Source organism: Mycteria americana, chromosome 7 (genome assembly GCF_035582795.1).
Source record: "Mycteria americana isolate JAX WOST 10 ecotype Jacksonville Zoo and Gardens chromosome 7, USCA_MyAme_1.0, whole genome shotgun sequence".
NCBI classification, from domain to species: Eukaryota; Metazoa; Chordata; class Aves; order Ciconiiformes; family Ciconiidae; genus Mycteria; species Mycteria americana.
The window spans coordinates 42,956,278-42,973,207 of record NC_134371.1 but is presented as its reverse complement, the minus strand read 5'-3'; the positions used below and the strand labels follow the sequence as shown (position 1 = coordinate 42,973,207).

Sequence of the window (16,930 nt, the reverse complement as noted above, 5' to 3'; positions counted from 1 at the left end):
GCACTTTAGGAACTGTTTTACATGGTTCTTAAAGGTTTGATCATTAAACATTAAGTGCTATTTGATATTTGGAATTTCAAACCCATGGATTTCTGATTAGTTCAAGTTCTCAATACAGAGAACAATTAATTTAGGAACAGGACCTTTTCAAAGTATTCCTCTCCATTAAAATCTACTCCTCTCCATTAAAATCCATTAAAATTGGAAGTTACAAAACCACCAAAAATGTCATTGTGCGTGTCTAAAATCCTCACATTTGTGAGGAAGAAGTAAAAATGTTGCCTGATTCATTACATCAAATAACAAAAAGATGTTTCTCCAGAATTTTCCTGTTCGAAGAGAAATATGTTTTCATAGCACCAAAGAATGGGCTACAGACAAAATAATCTGCAGCTTTTTCCTAAAAGCTATCTATGATTCCCTTTCCCCAACCGGGGCTCTCCCTTCAGAAGTAAGCTTCCATGATTGAATCCAATTCAATGAATATGATTCACTACTGAAACCACAGTTCAGTCTTTACTGTCTCATGTGTTTTCTTTCTTTCTTTAACTATTAAAAAAAGTTAGAATGTCAGATGCTGAAAGCCTGCAAATGTATCTTTCTAAGAAATGTCATTCAGAAAGCAGACAAGAAAGGAGGATTTTCTCTCAGATCATGTTTCAGTGACTTGCACACTACAGTATGACGAACCGGAAAACTCATGTGAATTATTCCTATTTGAATTTCTGGAACATTTCAGGCAAACCTAATAAAAATAGTTGTGGTGCTCATACTGTTAAAATGTAGAGTGTTGGATTTCCTAAGAAACTTCTTAAAAGAAGTTTAGTGTCATATTATTTTACCTGAAGACTCCTATACAGTTAACAATCAAATCCACTCTTTTATCCATATCTTAACTTTTTATGCAATTTAGTAGAATTTTATTGGTCCCCTTCAAATTCTGCATTCTCCCGATTAAGAAATTTTGTAAAGGGGAAATCTATTTTACCAGTCTTGTGGCATAAGTTTCAGAGGTTGGTCTACTACTCGATAAGGTACAGTAACGCTGACTGTAGTTCCCCCAGGCTGCATCTGGTCCTTCCTTCTCTGTATTAGAGTTTCATTTTCTCGTTGACAGCCTTGTTTCTTCTTTTCATCTGATGGTACAAACCTTGGGGAATAAAGAAACATTCAATAGACAAAAACAATTTATTTTATGTAATCAGCAGGAAAAGTAACAACTTCATCAGAACTTTGCATTATTGGCAACAGTCACTGAAGCCATCTCATTTTCACTATACCAAGCCTCCATCACTACTCATTCAGAACAGCAAAAGACATAAGAATAATATTTCATAAGCCCTTATGATAAAAAGAGTCATACTAAAAGGTCCTCTGCCCCTCAAAACTACAGCCAGACCTGTTCTTATACCTTCGTGGCATTCCTTGCTGACCTTACCCAATACATTTGCAGATGAGAAGCCAGATCACAACCTGCTGAATGGCTATAACTCATTCTTTTTAGTGATCAAGGGTAACATGGGAAAGCTTGGGCACTAAGAAACAGCTGCTTCCTGGAGCAAGTTTTAGAGCTTTTGCTCTTGGAGCCATGGGAATTATGTTTTCCAAGAAACCTGGGAGTTTTGGTCAAAAAGGTTTGAGTGAGGTTTTATTTTTTTAGATTATGGTGATTTTACATTATCATGATTCACCTGGTTACTATGATGTATGATACTACAATTCTGGATTTTTTTTTTCCCCCTAAATAGCTTTTCTGATAGATTAAGCGCTCAGAAAATAAGGATAACGTGATCCCCATGTCTTATTTAATCTCTGTATGCCAAAATAAATGCTTAAGATGTGACCCCCCCCCAAATGAATTACACATCTTTGATTTTTCAGCCCCTCACCTTGAAGAAAAATGCAATTCCATTTCAAGAGACTCTTCTTTATGGTGATAATAAAATACACAGAACAGTTCTCAAAATTGGCATCATAAGTGTGAGAGAAGTGCAAGCCTTTTTACTGATGAATCTCAGTGGATTTTGTCAAAAGGAAATATAACAAAATCATGCTTTTTACAGAACTAAAACTATGTCACAGAAAGGTAAGCTGATGTGACTGTTATCACCTACCAGGCCAGCAAAAGAGCAGAGCTCAGACCCATGTTCTCCTAATATTCTGTTCAAAACCACCCAGCTGCACTACTAACACTGTTTGCCACTGACATTTCATTTCCAAAAATTCTGATAAAAAGAAACACTATGTTTCACTTAACTGCAAAAGTTAACAGGAATATTGGTGCTACATTCTAAAAACACAGTACTCTACATAATTGGTAAGATTTCTCTTCATTATAGTACAGATTATGAAAAGTTTACTACATTTTTTGAGTAAGTTGTTTGCACCATTTCTATTTGTTTTCTTCAAGCTATTTCTATTTGAACTAAACCCCAAATTGAATGTGCTTAAACAGGCAGACTGCACTTCCTATTGCTGGAAAAATACAAAAAAAGGAATGAAAAATGAAATATGAGGAAAAGTTAATTATTCAGTCAACTTGAAAATATTAGTTTTTGCTAACATCTTATATCCAATGAGAAAATGGCATTTTGGGGAAAAAACCCCGAACACACACATCTTAAAGCAGCACGTGGAAACTGTCAATAAAACTTCGAGCAAAACTATTTTACTTTCCTAACGTAAATAAACAGATGAAGCCCCCTTATACTCTTCATGATTTAACAGTGTTTCAAAAACAGAAAGTCACAACCCTTTTTTGAAGTGTGTGTCCAAATGCATACAACTGCACTGGAAGATTAAAAAACCCTGCAAATGACTATGAATTGTGCATTAAAGTTGACTAGTATTGGAAATACAGAAAAAGCATTACAGATGTTAAATGATAAGCTATAAATTAAGTTATGCTTATCTGTCTAGTACACGTAAAACAACATCATTCTAAAGAAAATGCAGACAAAAAAGCTATACAGAATACACAGGGAAGAAGTACACTTAGGCCACCTTGAATATTATAAAAAACCCTGTTAAGACAGTCATTTCACCAATAATTGAAGTAATTAGAAAACAGTTAATATTTACATATATTTTATCTACCACAACTGACACCTACAATTGCGTGCTACACAGAAGTGTTCAACACAGTTCTACTTCGGAAAAAGCTACCAAATGTGACAACAGAATTAAGTATTTCTAGTCAAGTTGGTAATTTAAAAACTCAAAAGTCAGGTGCAACTTTAATCATGAGCATACCTAATGGCCTGTCCTGCCAACATGTTGCAGGCTTTGCTTTGCCAATATTAACTGATAGGAAACTCTATTTTATAACTTAAAATAAGGATTTGCTTGGTGGTCTTGAGCTTTTAAGAAAACGACTTATGAGTCTCTCCTCACCCATCAGAACTAAGGAATCTGGGCTGGAAAGGTGAAAATAAAATAGTTTCTGGTTTTTGTTTTGGTTTGGTTTTTAAAATAATTTTAAAATTTACACACACCCCCAACACCTTTCTTTTACCCAAGTGGCAAGGCTTACATGAAAAGCCAGGATCACCTAAAATGGTGGAGAGCTCGAGAAGAATTTTGTTCTTTATTACATGTCCCATGCACTGAATGAGAACAAACTCTTACAGAATATGTAAATAAAAACCAAACAGCCATACATACATTACAGTGATAATCAAATATTCATATGAACAGCAATCTAAAAGGTCACATTTCAAATTTAATTTGTAAATGTGAGGAAGCAAACACATTTTAAATGGAAACAGGAAACCTAGCCACCCCTGCCAAATTAGACAAGAAGCAATATTGCTATTCTACAGTCTAACAATTTCACCACAATATCTGAGATCCCTCAAATTTGGCTGAAACAGGCATTCTCAATTCTACTTCTAGCTTTAAGTGTTTCTGTGTTTAAGAATTCATTTCAACACTAGTTTTTTGACAGTTTCTCTCCATTTCAGCTAGAAACTGGGTTACAGCCATTAAGGCACCATTCAGTTGTGCCTCAGTTATGTATCTTCTAGACAATAGCTTCAGTTTTACTTATTGTAAAAATCTGAATATTTTTGAACATACATACATACTGTATCTTTCATAAGATCTTTCATAAGTCTGTATCTTTACAGCCATACTGTATCTTTCATAAGCCATCAATATAACCATGGCTTACTCCATCACTACCTGGACATAAAAGAAAAGCTTAAGAAATCTGAGTATTAAAGAAAACAGCAAAACCCCATCTTCTCTTGGGAATTATTTGCCACAATACTATAGCTGGTGGCTTAACTACACATTTGTACCTGACACCTTTTTAATCATCCAACACACTAGAAATGCATTCTGAAACCTGACTGTGCAGGAGCCTACATTTTTTTTGTTGCTTCTCCAGATTACTATTCCCTAGTGTAAAAAAAAAAAAAAAACCAATCCCATATCTACTTAGAATCCATTTTTATACCCTTACTAGGAAATTAATAGCACTCAATTCTCTTGCTGTTAATTGCCAAAATCATTATTCACATAAAAACTGGTGCACTCTCTCACTTTACAAAGACAGCAGGTCCCTTTCCTAAGGTAACAGGCAAGCACCTGAACAAGATCAAATTATGGGAGGTAATTGGTAAGATACTATCCACTGAACTGCCAGAGCTGCTCATGCCTAGGCTCTAAACTCACATCAATTGCTAACATTAACTTTAAAACACTTTCACTGAGGCCAGGTCAGCACTTTCTGGCCCCCAACTCAGGCATACTGAAAAATGCATGAACAGAGAATAAGGCAACTCCAATGCTGGACAGTAACCAAGATCATCGTATTATACACTTGATTGTGTTTAGAACTGGAGACTTATTTTTACAACTCCCTCAATGTTTTTGTTAGATTACAGTATCAAAAGCTACATACACCTATTTTTGCAGGAGAATGAAGCTTTTTTGGTAATACATTATCCCTGAATCTTTCAGATAGTTTGCTCAATATCAAAGCTGGATAAATCTCAATGAGTTGCCTGGCCACATATGGTAAAACATATCATGAGTAAAAGCATCATCATAATAAAAATACATAATCATCATCTCTAATCATTTACATCTGCCTGACAAAATTACTGCCTCACTTTTGTTCCATGCAAAGCAGAAACATTGCCTCTGAAAAGCCTAACTTCAGATATTCCCAAATACTTAGTCTGGAAAGCCAGATTTGACACAATAATTATGATCTGTTGCATTCAGTGTTGCATTCAGATACTGAACAAGAATAAAGTGCATTATATGATTTTTTTTTAAGAAGCCTCACAATATAAAGTATTGACATTCTGATTTTAAATGAAATTATATCTTTTTAATATTTTAGAAACTCTTCATTTTTATCTTGTACGTGGCTCCTCAGAAAAACAACCTTTCAAAAGAAGGTTATCAAGAATATTTGCATTTTATACAGCATGTGAATTGTATATATTACAATTATAGACAGAAATGTCCCCCTACAAAATCTAAGTTGCAACAAATATCCAATAGACAAATAAGATAATCTTAAAAAAAAAAAATCTTAAACCAGTAACATGCTTCTGGCTTATCATTATATATATTTCATTCTACTCATGATAGCTTTCCTGCTTTCCATATTCTCTACCTCAAAAGAGAGCATAACATTAGTGATGAATTAAACATGCTAATCATCATACAAATGTCAACCAAATTTGGCAAGGGAAAAAAACCCAACAATACTACAGAGCTATGAAAAGGGTTACTAAAAATGTTGGTGTAATTAGTAAGTTTCTTTCAGTCCTTGACAATTGAATTTAATGCCTACCATAGTACTGGATGAAGACCGTCCTGTTTATTTTACAACAAATGATCTAAAATATCTGCCAATGATACTGCAATTACTTTTTCTCATATCCAAAGTGACAATGTGTTGCAGTCCAGTTACTTATAAAAAAAATCCAGCATCCTAGACAAAACTATCCTAAAAGACAGGGATTCAGGTGTGACTGTAAGTTTTGATTTTAAGTGGCTTGATCTCTATTTATAGTTTCAGCTAACTTTGTTCCTTATTTTAAGAAACATTTAAATGGAGGGAATCCCAAAAGTTGGTTTTAGTTATGAAACCCAAATACTCATTCATTATTATCATACACTTCACAGAACTGTGCTGCCTCAGGTATCAGGCATGGAAGAAAAAGTTGCCCTGTAAACAGCCCATGTCACACATGTCTCAGGTTCCGTACTGTAACAATCCTGGGGGGCCTCATTCTCCCAGGGTTCTCCTACACTGCTTAGCAGTCTCCCCTGCAATGGCTCTTACTCTTCCAGCTTCAAAAATCCCTTCTCCTTGTGCTATATCATTCATCTCCTCTGATGGCTAACACAAGCAGGCTGATTACCTCTAGAAATAAAAGAAATTCAAATCTACCTGCATCTTCCTCAGTAGGGGTAAGGGGTATTAATTTGGGTGTGTCTTTTCTTTCTGGACAATATTTATTTATTCCAAAACTTGTGGCAATGACCTGTGTCTTCCAAATCTCTACTCTTCTGTCAACTTTAGCTGAAAGTGGAGAACGAGTTAAAGGCAGCAGTGACTTAGAGGCAGAAATTAGATAAGTCTTTCTGGAAAGCCATCATGTATCTATCAATCACACTTCATATCAAGGCTAGTTCTACACTCCACACACCTGAACAGTAAAAACAAATCCTGCAGCCATTCCTAAACAAACTACTTCCATAAATTTGAATGCAAAAAAAAAAAAAATACAGGCCAGGTGGCATATTTTCTAGAAGAGCACTAGACCTGTCATGGCTAAATAAATTAAATTTTGCTCTTCTGAATTCTGCTACTGCACTTCCGATTCATTAACATACCTTGATTCTTCACTTCGTCTTTCATACTTGTTAACTACATCAGTGTCCTCCTTTGACCCCTTAAACTTAATTTCATTTTTTTCTGGATCATGTTCTTTGCACTCTAACGATCAGCCTCCTCTTGGGGCAGGTCTTGAGAAGTTAACTGTAGCTCTACCCCAGCGGAGCTGAAAACAGCGCAAGCCTCCTACCACAGATATACTTAGACATGACATATAGGTGCTTTATTCCATTATAGCTATTTCCATGTCAGAAAGTCACAAACTATATAGATGTAAAATCCAGGGCTTGTACATGTAAAATTTTTTCTTAAACATAAAAACCCACATAAACAAGCAACATCCTCTGTCCACACAATTCTATCAGGCTAGTAACTGCTTGCACATTAGACTATAGTGTTAAAAGCCAACCTTCTCTCCTATGAAATATTTCAGAAGAGGCACTGAGAGTCCAGTACGCTTACTGGATCTCTGATGATATGTGCCAGTAACCTAGGAACTAGAAATAGCCTAAGCCTTCTTCAATTGTAAGGATTTGTTATCGGTTGCACATGTGCATATATGTTAGGTAAAAAAAAAAAAAAAACCAAACAACCACCAAACCACACTACAGACATTAGAAATGGTACTGTAAGACTTTCTTCTCAATCTGCCCATATGGCCCACAGGTCACAACTGTGCAAAAACTCTGAAAATAAGTTTCTGCTTTTTTCCTACTATGCAAGAAGCATTAATTTCTTTTATACTCTGGTCTGTAAAACTAGCTTGTCATGAGACAGTAGATACTCCCTCTTGCTTAATTACTAATTTGGTACTAGTACACCTTTATATCTGAAAACAGTTTGGTTTTTTTTTTTTTTTTTTTTTTTTTTTTTTACACAGTGTGTTCTAATCAGCCACTTACTTCAGATCTTGCAGAAGGTCCTTTGCATTAAGCATCGTTATTAAAGACGTTGTGGCTGCTGGAATAATGATTATGGGAGTTCGAGATCCTGTAGAGATAATAAAGTTGCATTTGCCTGGGGTTTTTTTTGTTGTGGTTTTGGTTAGTTCCCCCCCCCCACCTTTTTTCATTAAAGGAACTGTACATAAAAACAAAACACTTGCTTAACAGATCAAAATAATAGAAAAATATTCAAGGAAAATCGTAGTAAACCTTTCCTAAACTGGAGGTTTTCATTCACAAAAAAAGCATACCCCTGTATCAGGAGTCTCTAAATATGGGTAGGACCCGTATTTAGCAAAACAGAATGCTGTCTGCATTCCACTGCTTGTTTATATTGTTGCTTGTGGTTCCAGCAAAAGATAGAGTGGGCACAATTCACACAGAAATGAAAAGAATCATGTAACTAAAACTGACTCACCTTTTTTCTGGTTTGGAGGTGGCCTTGCTTGAGAAACTGAGAAAAAACAGAAAATATGGCAGGATGACTAACATATAAATACAAATGTCGTGGTAAGGCAACATTTCAATGTTTCTAGTTGCAGGAGTGAACAGAGAAGAGTCACACTATAGTCATTAGATCATTTTCAGACACGCAATACACAAAGTTGAAGGAGGGATTTATAATTTGGGTCTCAGTATTCAGAAGACAAACAGCTTTTGACTGTCTGAAACGGATGTTAGGACGGCTGAGTCAATCTCTCCTAATTTTACTGAAACTAGTCATCCCTCTCCATCCTCCTCAAAAGGTCGGGGCACTATAGCATCGACAAAAATTGCCAGCAATCTTGAAAAAAGCTGCTTGTAGATCATAAGTCCAATAGTGCTGAACCAACAGGAAGACTGTTTCACAACTAATCTTTACAGACCCTCACCTTTTCATTAGTAATCATTGCACATGAGATCCGTAGGGTTTAGCTAACCTTAACAGATACAGAACTTTCAAAAGTCAAAATCTAAATTTTAGGCTTAGTCAGGTTAATTTTGGATTGCAGTTTGAATTACATGAGCTCTTTGGGTGCCAAAAACAATGACACTTGACAGATAGTGTAGCACTCAAGCAAAAAAAAACCCAACCAACCAAACAAAAAAACACCACAAAAAAACCAAAACCAAACCACAACAAAAAAAACCCAAAACACAACAAAGAACCAACAAAAACACCCCAAACCACCAAAAAAACCACACAAACAAACAAATACTAGCCAGATAGAAACCAAAGAATTCTGTCCCTGCCTCCCCCCTCCCCAATAAAATGTTTCCACTTCAGCCTTCCAAGTTGTGACCTCCTCCATATGGGAGATACTTCAGTCCAAAGTTGGAAAAGCATATGTATTTCTTCACTTTGGTGCTATTACTGAATAACCTGGCTTCCTCCAAATAAACATTTTATAGTTCAGTTTTCACGAGTCCTAGCTTAAAGGAAGAACTGTTGTGCTTGATAATTATCATCATACACGTTTATCCTAATTCACAAAATCAGAAAATGGTGAGTAGTAGAAAGATTGATGCAGACTAACTCAAGTCTCAACTGCTACTATGCATGACAAATTTCATTAACTGACTTCCAATTTCATAGCACCAACTTGCTCATGTTTATTTACAACCAACTGTTTCAGAAACTGCCTAGAACAGTATAAATATTCACAACACATAGTTGCCATTGTTGAAATATTGGGACCATGTCCTTAATTATCTTTTCCTGACACTGTCAAATGCACAGATATAATTGGCAACACTATATAGAACTACATGAATTTTACCTGCCCAATGATTTTTAAATTTTATTTTTTTAAATGTAGGTATCTCCTTAATGCAAAAAGTTCCTGAAATATATGGGCAGTGTCAGCTGCCCTAAAAAAAAAAAAAAAAAAAAGGGGGGGGGGGGGGGAGGAGGGGGGAAGGCGCACACACGGGAGGGAAGAATCATCTGTAAGAAATTTGATAGCTGTACCAAGGCAGGTTAGTAGAAAAGTAGGTACTGCAGAAAGGTGCAGAAAAAAAATCTTAAGTTAAAAGCACATCAAGATATTTCTTCAAATCAGTATTGTACAACTGTTTTGTCCAATTCAACTAACGCTTCTTATGTGCAAAGCATCCTCCTCCTGGAAATTGCATGTTTTAAATACTTTGACTGCTAAGAACAGAACAACTGATTTTTTAAAAGTTCCAAACCCCAAAATATCCTAGAACAGGCAGAAAGATATATATTTTTTTTTTCCATGAAGCAGTATATACTTTCTTCAGACTATACCTCTGTTCTTTATTCTCTTTTCAACTTACAATATATAGAGGCAAGATAATGGATTAGATTGGCCTTAGAGAAGGGCAATATCAGTATAACCTGTATAATGTACAAAAAAATACACTTCTGCCAGTTAATGCCCGTGAAGTCACAGTTCACAGTAGGGACCTGTGACAACTCAGTCAGATTTTTGCTCTTGCCACTTCTACCCTTTTCATACTGCTGTCTGTCAACTCCATTTGCATTATTATGCTTAATGGGGCTAGTGAGATAAGTATGACAGGCTGCATGACCTTTCTAGAATCAAACTAACCAAACACAAGAATCTGTGCACAACAGCATTTAGGTAAGCTGAGAATACTGAATATTAGAATAGATTTTTGGGGAAGAATCATTTTTACAATACTAAGTCTTAGCATGAAATCCTACTAATAAATCTCAAGGAAATAGCAAGGCACGCATTGAAAGCATTTAGTAGTCTCCACAAGAATATACAGTACTCCAGCAGTACTTCTAGAAAAAGTATATTCATTTTAAAAGGTAGCTTTGTTTCCAAAAATCCCAAAGTGTTCCCCTTCCAATACCTTCATAACAACAATAACCATCATCTTGTTCTTAAATAACACCTTTCACTCAAGTCTTTCTTTGACCAAATCAGAAATTCTCATAGTATGTAAACTAAGTGCAGATATGCACATAGCTGTTTGGAAACACTGATCCTCTCATATACTGTGTGTACCCTTACACTTTTAAAAACTCTAAGGGTTTCTCATTAAAACAAAACAAAGTACTTATTCTATCTTTGAATCTCAATTTGAGATTCAATCTGACATACAAAACGGACTTGGTAGCTAAAATCTACTAACTGGGAATTAAAAAGCCAGTTGAGGATTCTGGCCCCATTACAAATACCTTATGTGCTAAGAAGTGTGAAGAAGTAATGATAACACATTCAGAGAAAGACTTATTTCTGATATATTAGTAATAGAAGTAATAATATATCTCTTTTTGAGATTAGCTTTTCTATTTAGGTTGTTTCTCCTTGGAGTATTAACCAGCTCTTATTATACATTTGAGCTGGCATTTGTGAACTACCAAGCCGACAACCAAGAAGTTCGTCTCTTTTTAATTTCACTAGCGCATCCTTTCCATGGGCTAATTGGGCAACACACTAAAGAGAATGAACCCAAGCCCCATGGTATAACATTAACCAAAAAGTTATGTGTTATTTCCAACACATTTGCAGTTAAAGGCTACAAATAAACAGTCTCCACTTCATCCTTCAGCTAACTAAAGTTTTAAATAGTACTTTAAAACTCATACTTATTTGGAACAGAAGCACAAATGATAGTAGGCTACCTTACCTGGTCGTGGTACAGGCTGTGCTGCTGGAGTCTGTGTTTTTCGAGCAGAAGCACCTTCCTTTTAAAAGACAGAAGAGGTAACATTAACAGCTGGCCTTCTTGTCAGGTACATGGGCTTTTTAAATGAACACAGAGCTACAGAGGGTATCATGAAAATGAGGGCAATATGTTTCCATTAAAGAGAAGAAAGAAAATAGTGAAAATATTCTAAACTCGTTTTCAGTTTCTGATTTAGACTTGGGGAGGACAGACAACCTCATAAGCTTTTATGGGTTTACATTTTAACTATCCAGTGCCAATCAGTAACTTTTTTCCTATATTCAAAGAAACCTGTTCTATTTATAGTATTGTTTCATTTTAACTATGACCACTTTCACCAAGGGTTAATAACATAAGTATAAGCAATTGGCTATAGAAATTTCAAAACAAGATCTGCTTATGCTCTGGATGGAAAACTAGGACCAAGAAATTGCAATGCATTCCTGCCTTGAAGAGTTTTAATGCCCAGAAATAGCACTCATGATAATTAGTTCTGCTCATGCCTTATCCAATTACCTTAATGTAACAAACAAAAGACCTGCACTACTATTTATTCTTGTTAACTCTGCAGAGTCAACACACCACATAAGAGAACAGTGAGGTCACACATGTCTGGTTCCAAAGCAACATTAAATTCCTGCAAGAACAAATTCTGTTCTCAGTTACTTCTGTGAAGCCTCACTGAACAAAGCATGTATTACTAACAATATTATTAACACTGTAAAAAAATGCTATATATTCCAGCCACTTCAATTTGCAAGGCTGACAGAAAACCTTTTAACATGAAACCATGAATTTTATCTGAAAATTACTTAAATGCTATGTGAAGCATATCCTTCAACTGTGAGACACTCAGAAAGGTCAGAGATCCCACTCTGGGAAAACCTGTTGGAAAGGACTCCAATATGGCATTATCACATTTGTATGTCCACGCATAAATAACAATATGTTCTGCAATTGAAAATAAAAAAAGGCTAATGAGCAGGGGACTACACACAAGCAGCCTCAAGTTCCATGATTTAAACAACACTTAAAGAAACTGCTTTTCAGTTTCCACCATGAAAGTTAAAACTCTGTTTTTATCTCAAGAACTGTGAAGTACAAATAGAAGAGAAGATCACTTGACAAGCCCTTAGAAAACACAAATTTACTCAAAATATCTCTTCCCTGAGCTTTAGTCAAAGCCACCCATGATTACTTACAATAGGCTGGAGCTGACATTTGGTACAGCGCGCAGCTTTTGTAACTTTTATAGTCAGCAACCTCCTATTAATCTTCAGCATAAGAATTTAACCCCCCATTGCAAGAAATGGATTAAACTCAAATTTTGCTGTACTCTTTTCTGATTATTAAAATACCAACATCTATGTAGGGCACTTGAATCAGTAACTGTTATTTTAAGACTTACTTTTTCAGTATCTGAGAAAAGGTATTTTTGCCTATGTCCTTTCACAATAATTACTCAGCAAATGATAAAAATCAAAATACCACACTCTAAAGGAAGAGCAGCAGGAAAGGCTGACTACATTTGAAAGAAGCCTTGCGACCGAGAAACAGCAGTTATTTGAAACATCATCACCTTTCTTTTCGCCAAGAAAGTGGAAATAAAACATTTTGCATCTGTTTCTATAGAAAAATGTCATTTTCTGTGTGAAAAGACTGTTCCTGTGGTGCATTAATTACACACGTTGAAGAAATACCAAGAATTCTCCCATAACATTTCCTTGAATTTAAAGCATTTTATGAAATGGAAAAAAAAACCATCAAGCTGAAGAAACGTCACTTCCTGCAATGCTGTTCCAAGTTTCTAAATCCAATTCCGTTTGTTTAGATGCTTAACTATTACTGTCTGCAGTCCCACACGTCCATTCCTCTTTATGCCCCTACAGAATCAGTACGGCAACTTTTCAGCCTCCCCTTCCACTTATTCAGCGCCTCCTATATCTTAAACAGACCCTGCAGGACCTACGGCAGCTGCAGCAAAGGGAGGGAACCAGGAGCTGCTTCAGAGATTCTGGAGTTTTTCTGCAGCCTTGGAAAGAATTATAACCAAACTATAACCAAAGCCTTACTTTGGTTTCCATATGACTTGTGCTTGTGATTTCTCTCTTCACCAAAATCTCCATAAAGCACCAGAATATACAGAGAATCAAGCCTAACAAAATAATTGGCAAATTATCTGAGAGTTTTTCATACTTTCCTCTGAATTATCTTCTCTAAAGTGATTAAGTGGGAAACTTAGTGCAGAAGCCCAAAACAAAAAGGCAGGGCTTTGAGAACATTGCAACTGAAACAAATAAACAAAAAACCCAGCCCCATAACAACAACAAAAAAAAGCACATAAAAAAGTCGCATGAAAATATGTGAGTAATGGTAGGAAATAAATTCATTTAAATGAGTAGATACAAGAGACAGCTACCACTTCCATGCCTACAACCTTTCTATTTGTAAGAACAATTTCTGCAAATCAATAAATGATGGAGGTCACAGCTAAATCACTGCCTTAGACTGTGTTAATGTCATGGATGAACCGCAGCTCACAACTCCTGATATTCTGGCATCTTAGCACAGAAGCTCAAGTGTCAGCTACTGAAGGCATAACATCCACCCTTTGTAACCGATTTACACCTCTTCTCTCTTTATGTTTATCAGTGACCTAATCACCACCTCCTATTATGTAAAAACTGCAGACAATGTAGCAAAAGAAGCTCTGATCAATACTTCAACCCCGTATTTCTTAAATGGTTTGTAAGGAGAAAACTGTTAAGATGAGGAAGAAACAAAAGTACAGAGCAGTGATGGTTGACAAGATACACTAAGTGGAGAAGAAAACCTGCTTTCAACAAGGAAGTCATTAGCAGGATAATTTTGCTAACATTTCACACTGTCCTGAAAACAAAAGCTGCTGAGTTTAGATACAAAATGAATGCTTTTCAAAAGCATTTAGATAGAGGTATAAGTTTTTCCTATGACAACGCGCTAATTTATAATACAAGCTCTGTTTACACGGCAGGTATAACCACAGAGAACTACATGCTAGGATTTCTCCCAGAAGACAAGAAAATTGACAGAGTTAGCTTCATTGTTGGTTCATTCAACCACACAAGGTAAGCGCTGCTGGTAATTTATGGCCTGTTAGCTACTTGGAGGCAACTTCTCGTTTGCATGCTCTAACTCCTTGTAAAGACAGTAGCTTATTTCTCAATGAACACACAGTAAGATATTTCAAATCTTCCAATGTGAAGTTTTTAATGTAAAAGTTACTCTTAAGTAACTAGCACACTGCAAATTCAAACTCCAGTTAGGGGAGCTTTTGTTCATGCAGCTGTACCCTAAGCATCAGAAGCAGCAGAAATTGCTGTTCAGCTATTTAAAGAACATTCATTTCCTCAAAGTTTCCGAACACTTAACAGTTTTGCTCAAAGATGACATACCTAATTCTTATGCATAAGCTGTTTGAGACTGTTAAGGAGTATATTATGAATATTCATAAGTTGAAACTAATTTAGTAACAAAACCATGTAATTTGAAAAATACAAATCTTCTTTAAGACGACCCCTTAACATCGTATTTTAATCAAAAACATATTACTTGGTTTAGTTGTGCTAATTTACCATAGCAGGTTATACATAGTTTACTTATGATTTACATTAAATATATGAGTACTTAACCATTCAGAAGCAACAACCTGACATAGAATGAAATCAGAAAAACAGATACCAAAAGCTTCATACTTTCCTGGATTTCACTGCATCATTTACAGATACACAACTGTATATACTTTTCAGTGGAATTCATTCCATTTCAGTACTAATGTTTCCTATCATATTAGCCATTTGCAAAATGTCTGCCCAATAACTGTTTTTATTTTAGTATATGCCTTCTGCTATTTAGCATTGTCCTACCTAAACACCTAAAACTATTGGGTTCACAAACCAATGCATGAATAGAAAACAGGTTAGCACACGTGAAAAAAAAAAATTCCCACTTATAGACAAACAAGGAAAAAAAAAACCCACACTGTGAAGGATGACTGATTTCTACTATTATGGTACGCCCTGGTAATTAAGCTTTTCATCCCTCATTCCCTGAAACAATTTCTATGTTTGTCTTAACAATTCAGACACTGCTATGTGCTCCGATAAGTTTTGTGAAAGTAAACTATGCTTACAATAACAAGAAGCTTTAGGTCTATTGCTTAAAGTCCCTTAAATTTGTACATTTTGTATACAGCTTACTTCACACGTTTCCTTTCACACGTGCATCCATTTTCCCTTCCCTGCTTCTACCTTATACAGGCAAGTTGCAATATATTATGAAGATGCAAGTTGTTTTGGACAGATTCTTACAACACTTGTCTGTCCTCCAATATTTTTCATCCTCAATCCATTTTACTGTAAGAAGTTCAACAACTTTTAAAAGATCTATTTCTTGCAATAGTAAATCTGAGACATTCCATCTACACAAACATCAAAAATTACCTAAAACCAAAAAGTGAACTATGGTCAATATATAGTTGTACTTAGGTACCCAACAGGGGGCGCTGGTTTGTTTGGTTTTTTAACAGCTTTTAAAGCCTTCTGCAGTGTTTGTTGACCATTTTCATTAAAAAAAAAAAAAAATCTGTCATTCTTTCTATTAATTTGCAAAAATCACCAATTATCAATATTCATCTAATACCAGGACCTAACTAGTATTTTTCTGTATTTGGAAAAAAAAAAAAATATTTTAGATTATCTAGTACTTTTCTTAAGTCTAAATGAGCATTAACATCTACAGTTTTTCTTTCTTTCATTTCTCAACAGGAACCAGAAATTGCCTAAACATAACTCATGCTACGTTTTAGGAAATGAATCCTCATGTTTTAAGCAATGAAACACGTTATACAGGCAGAATTTTTTTCTTGGGGGCACGTTTCACATATACCCAATATAGTTTACTCTCTTGAAGCTATCAAGAGCTTCAAGAAGCTTTAATAAAAAAAGCTATTAAAAGTTTCTTATTGTGGCTTTACAAGGTACAAATAATGGAAGGAAAAACATCAAACTATTTCATTGCACATTCACTATCCCAACTGGTTTCTGTGTAGAGATCCATACAGTCGGTAATATTTTGACCTTTAAAAAATGTTAGGAGCAATGGATGGAATTGACAATTTGATGCCATCTTGTGGCTTTTTTAATTTAGCAAATTTAATTTCTATCTTGTTCCTTTATAACGTTTAAATTAGTACAAGATCTTTACCCAAAAATCTAAAAATTATTAGGTAACTTGCATGCTCCTGCACAGAAGTAGTACAAGTAAATAGTAACATTTGATTCTGCAAGAAGTATTAGCAACTGCTTGCATATAAAACATGAAGCAGCTTTCAGCTTCACCATCCATAGCAGACAACAATTCAACCAAAGACTGTTCTGTTCATAAAGATGAATGTAGTAAAACCACAACACTCGGATCTCAAATGAGAGAAAAAAAAAAA

General features: G+C 35.4%; 1 protein-coding gene across 1 annotated transcript in view; it reads right to left on the bottom strand.

The window, feature by feature from the left end:
* CDC73 (cell division cycle 73) overlaps window positions 1-16,930 on the bottom strand; it is a 112,718-nt gene that overhangs the window by 7,861 nt on the left and 87,927 nt on the right. Inside the window, exons 11-14 of the mRNA XM_075508141.1 lie at window positions 11,413-11,470; window positions 8,225-8,260; window positions 7,765-7,852; window positions 989-1,150 (exon numbers count right to left, since the gene is read on the bottom strand). Coding sequence (XP_075364256.1) covers window positions 989-1,150; window positions 7,765-7,852; window positions 8,225-8,260; window positions 11,413-11,470 — 344 coding nt within the window. The remainder of the gene's footprint in view (window positions 1-988; window positions 1,151-7,764; window positions 7,853-8,224; window positions 8,261-11,412; window positions 11,471-16,930) is intronic.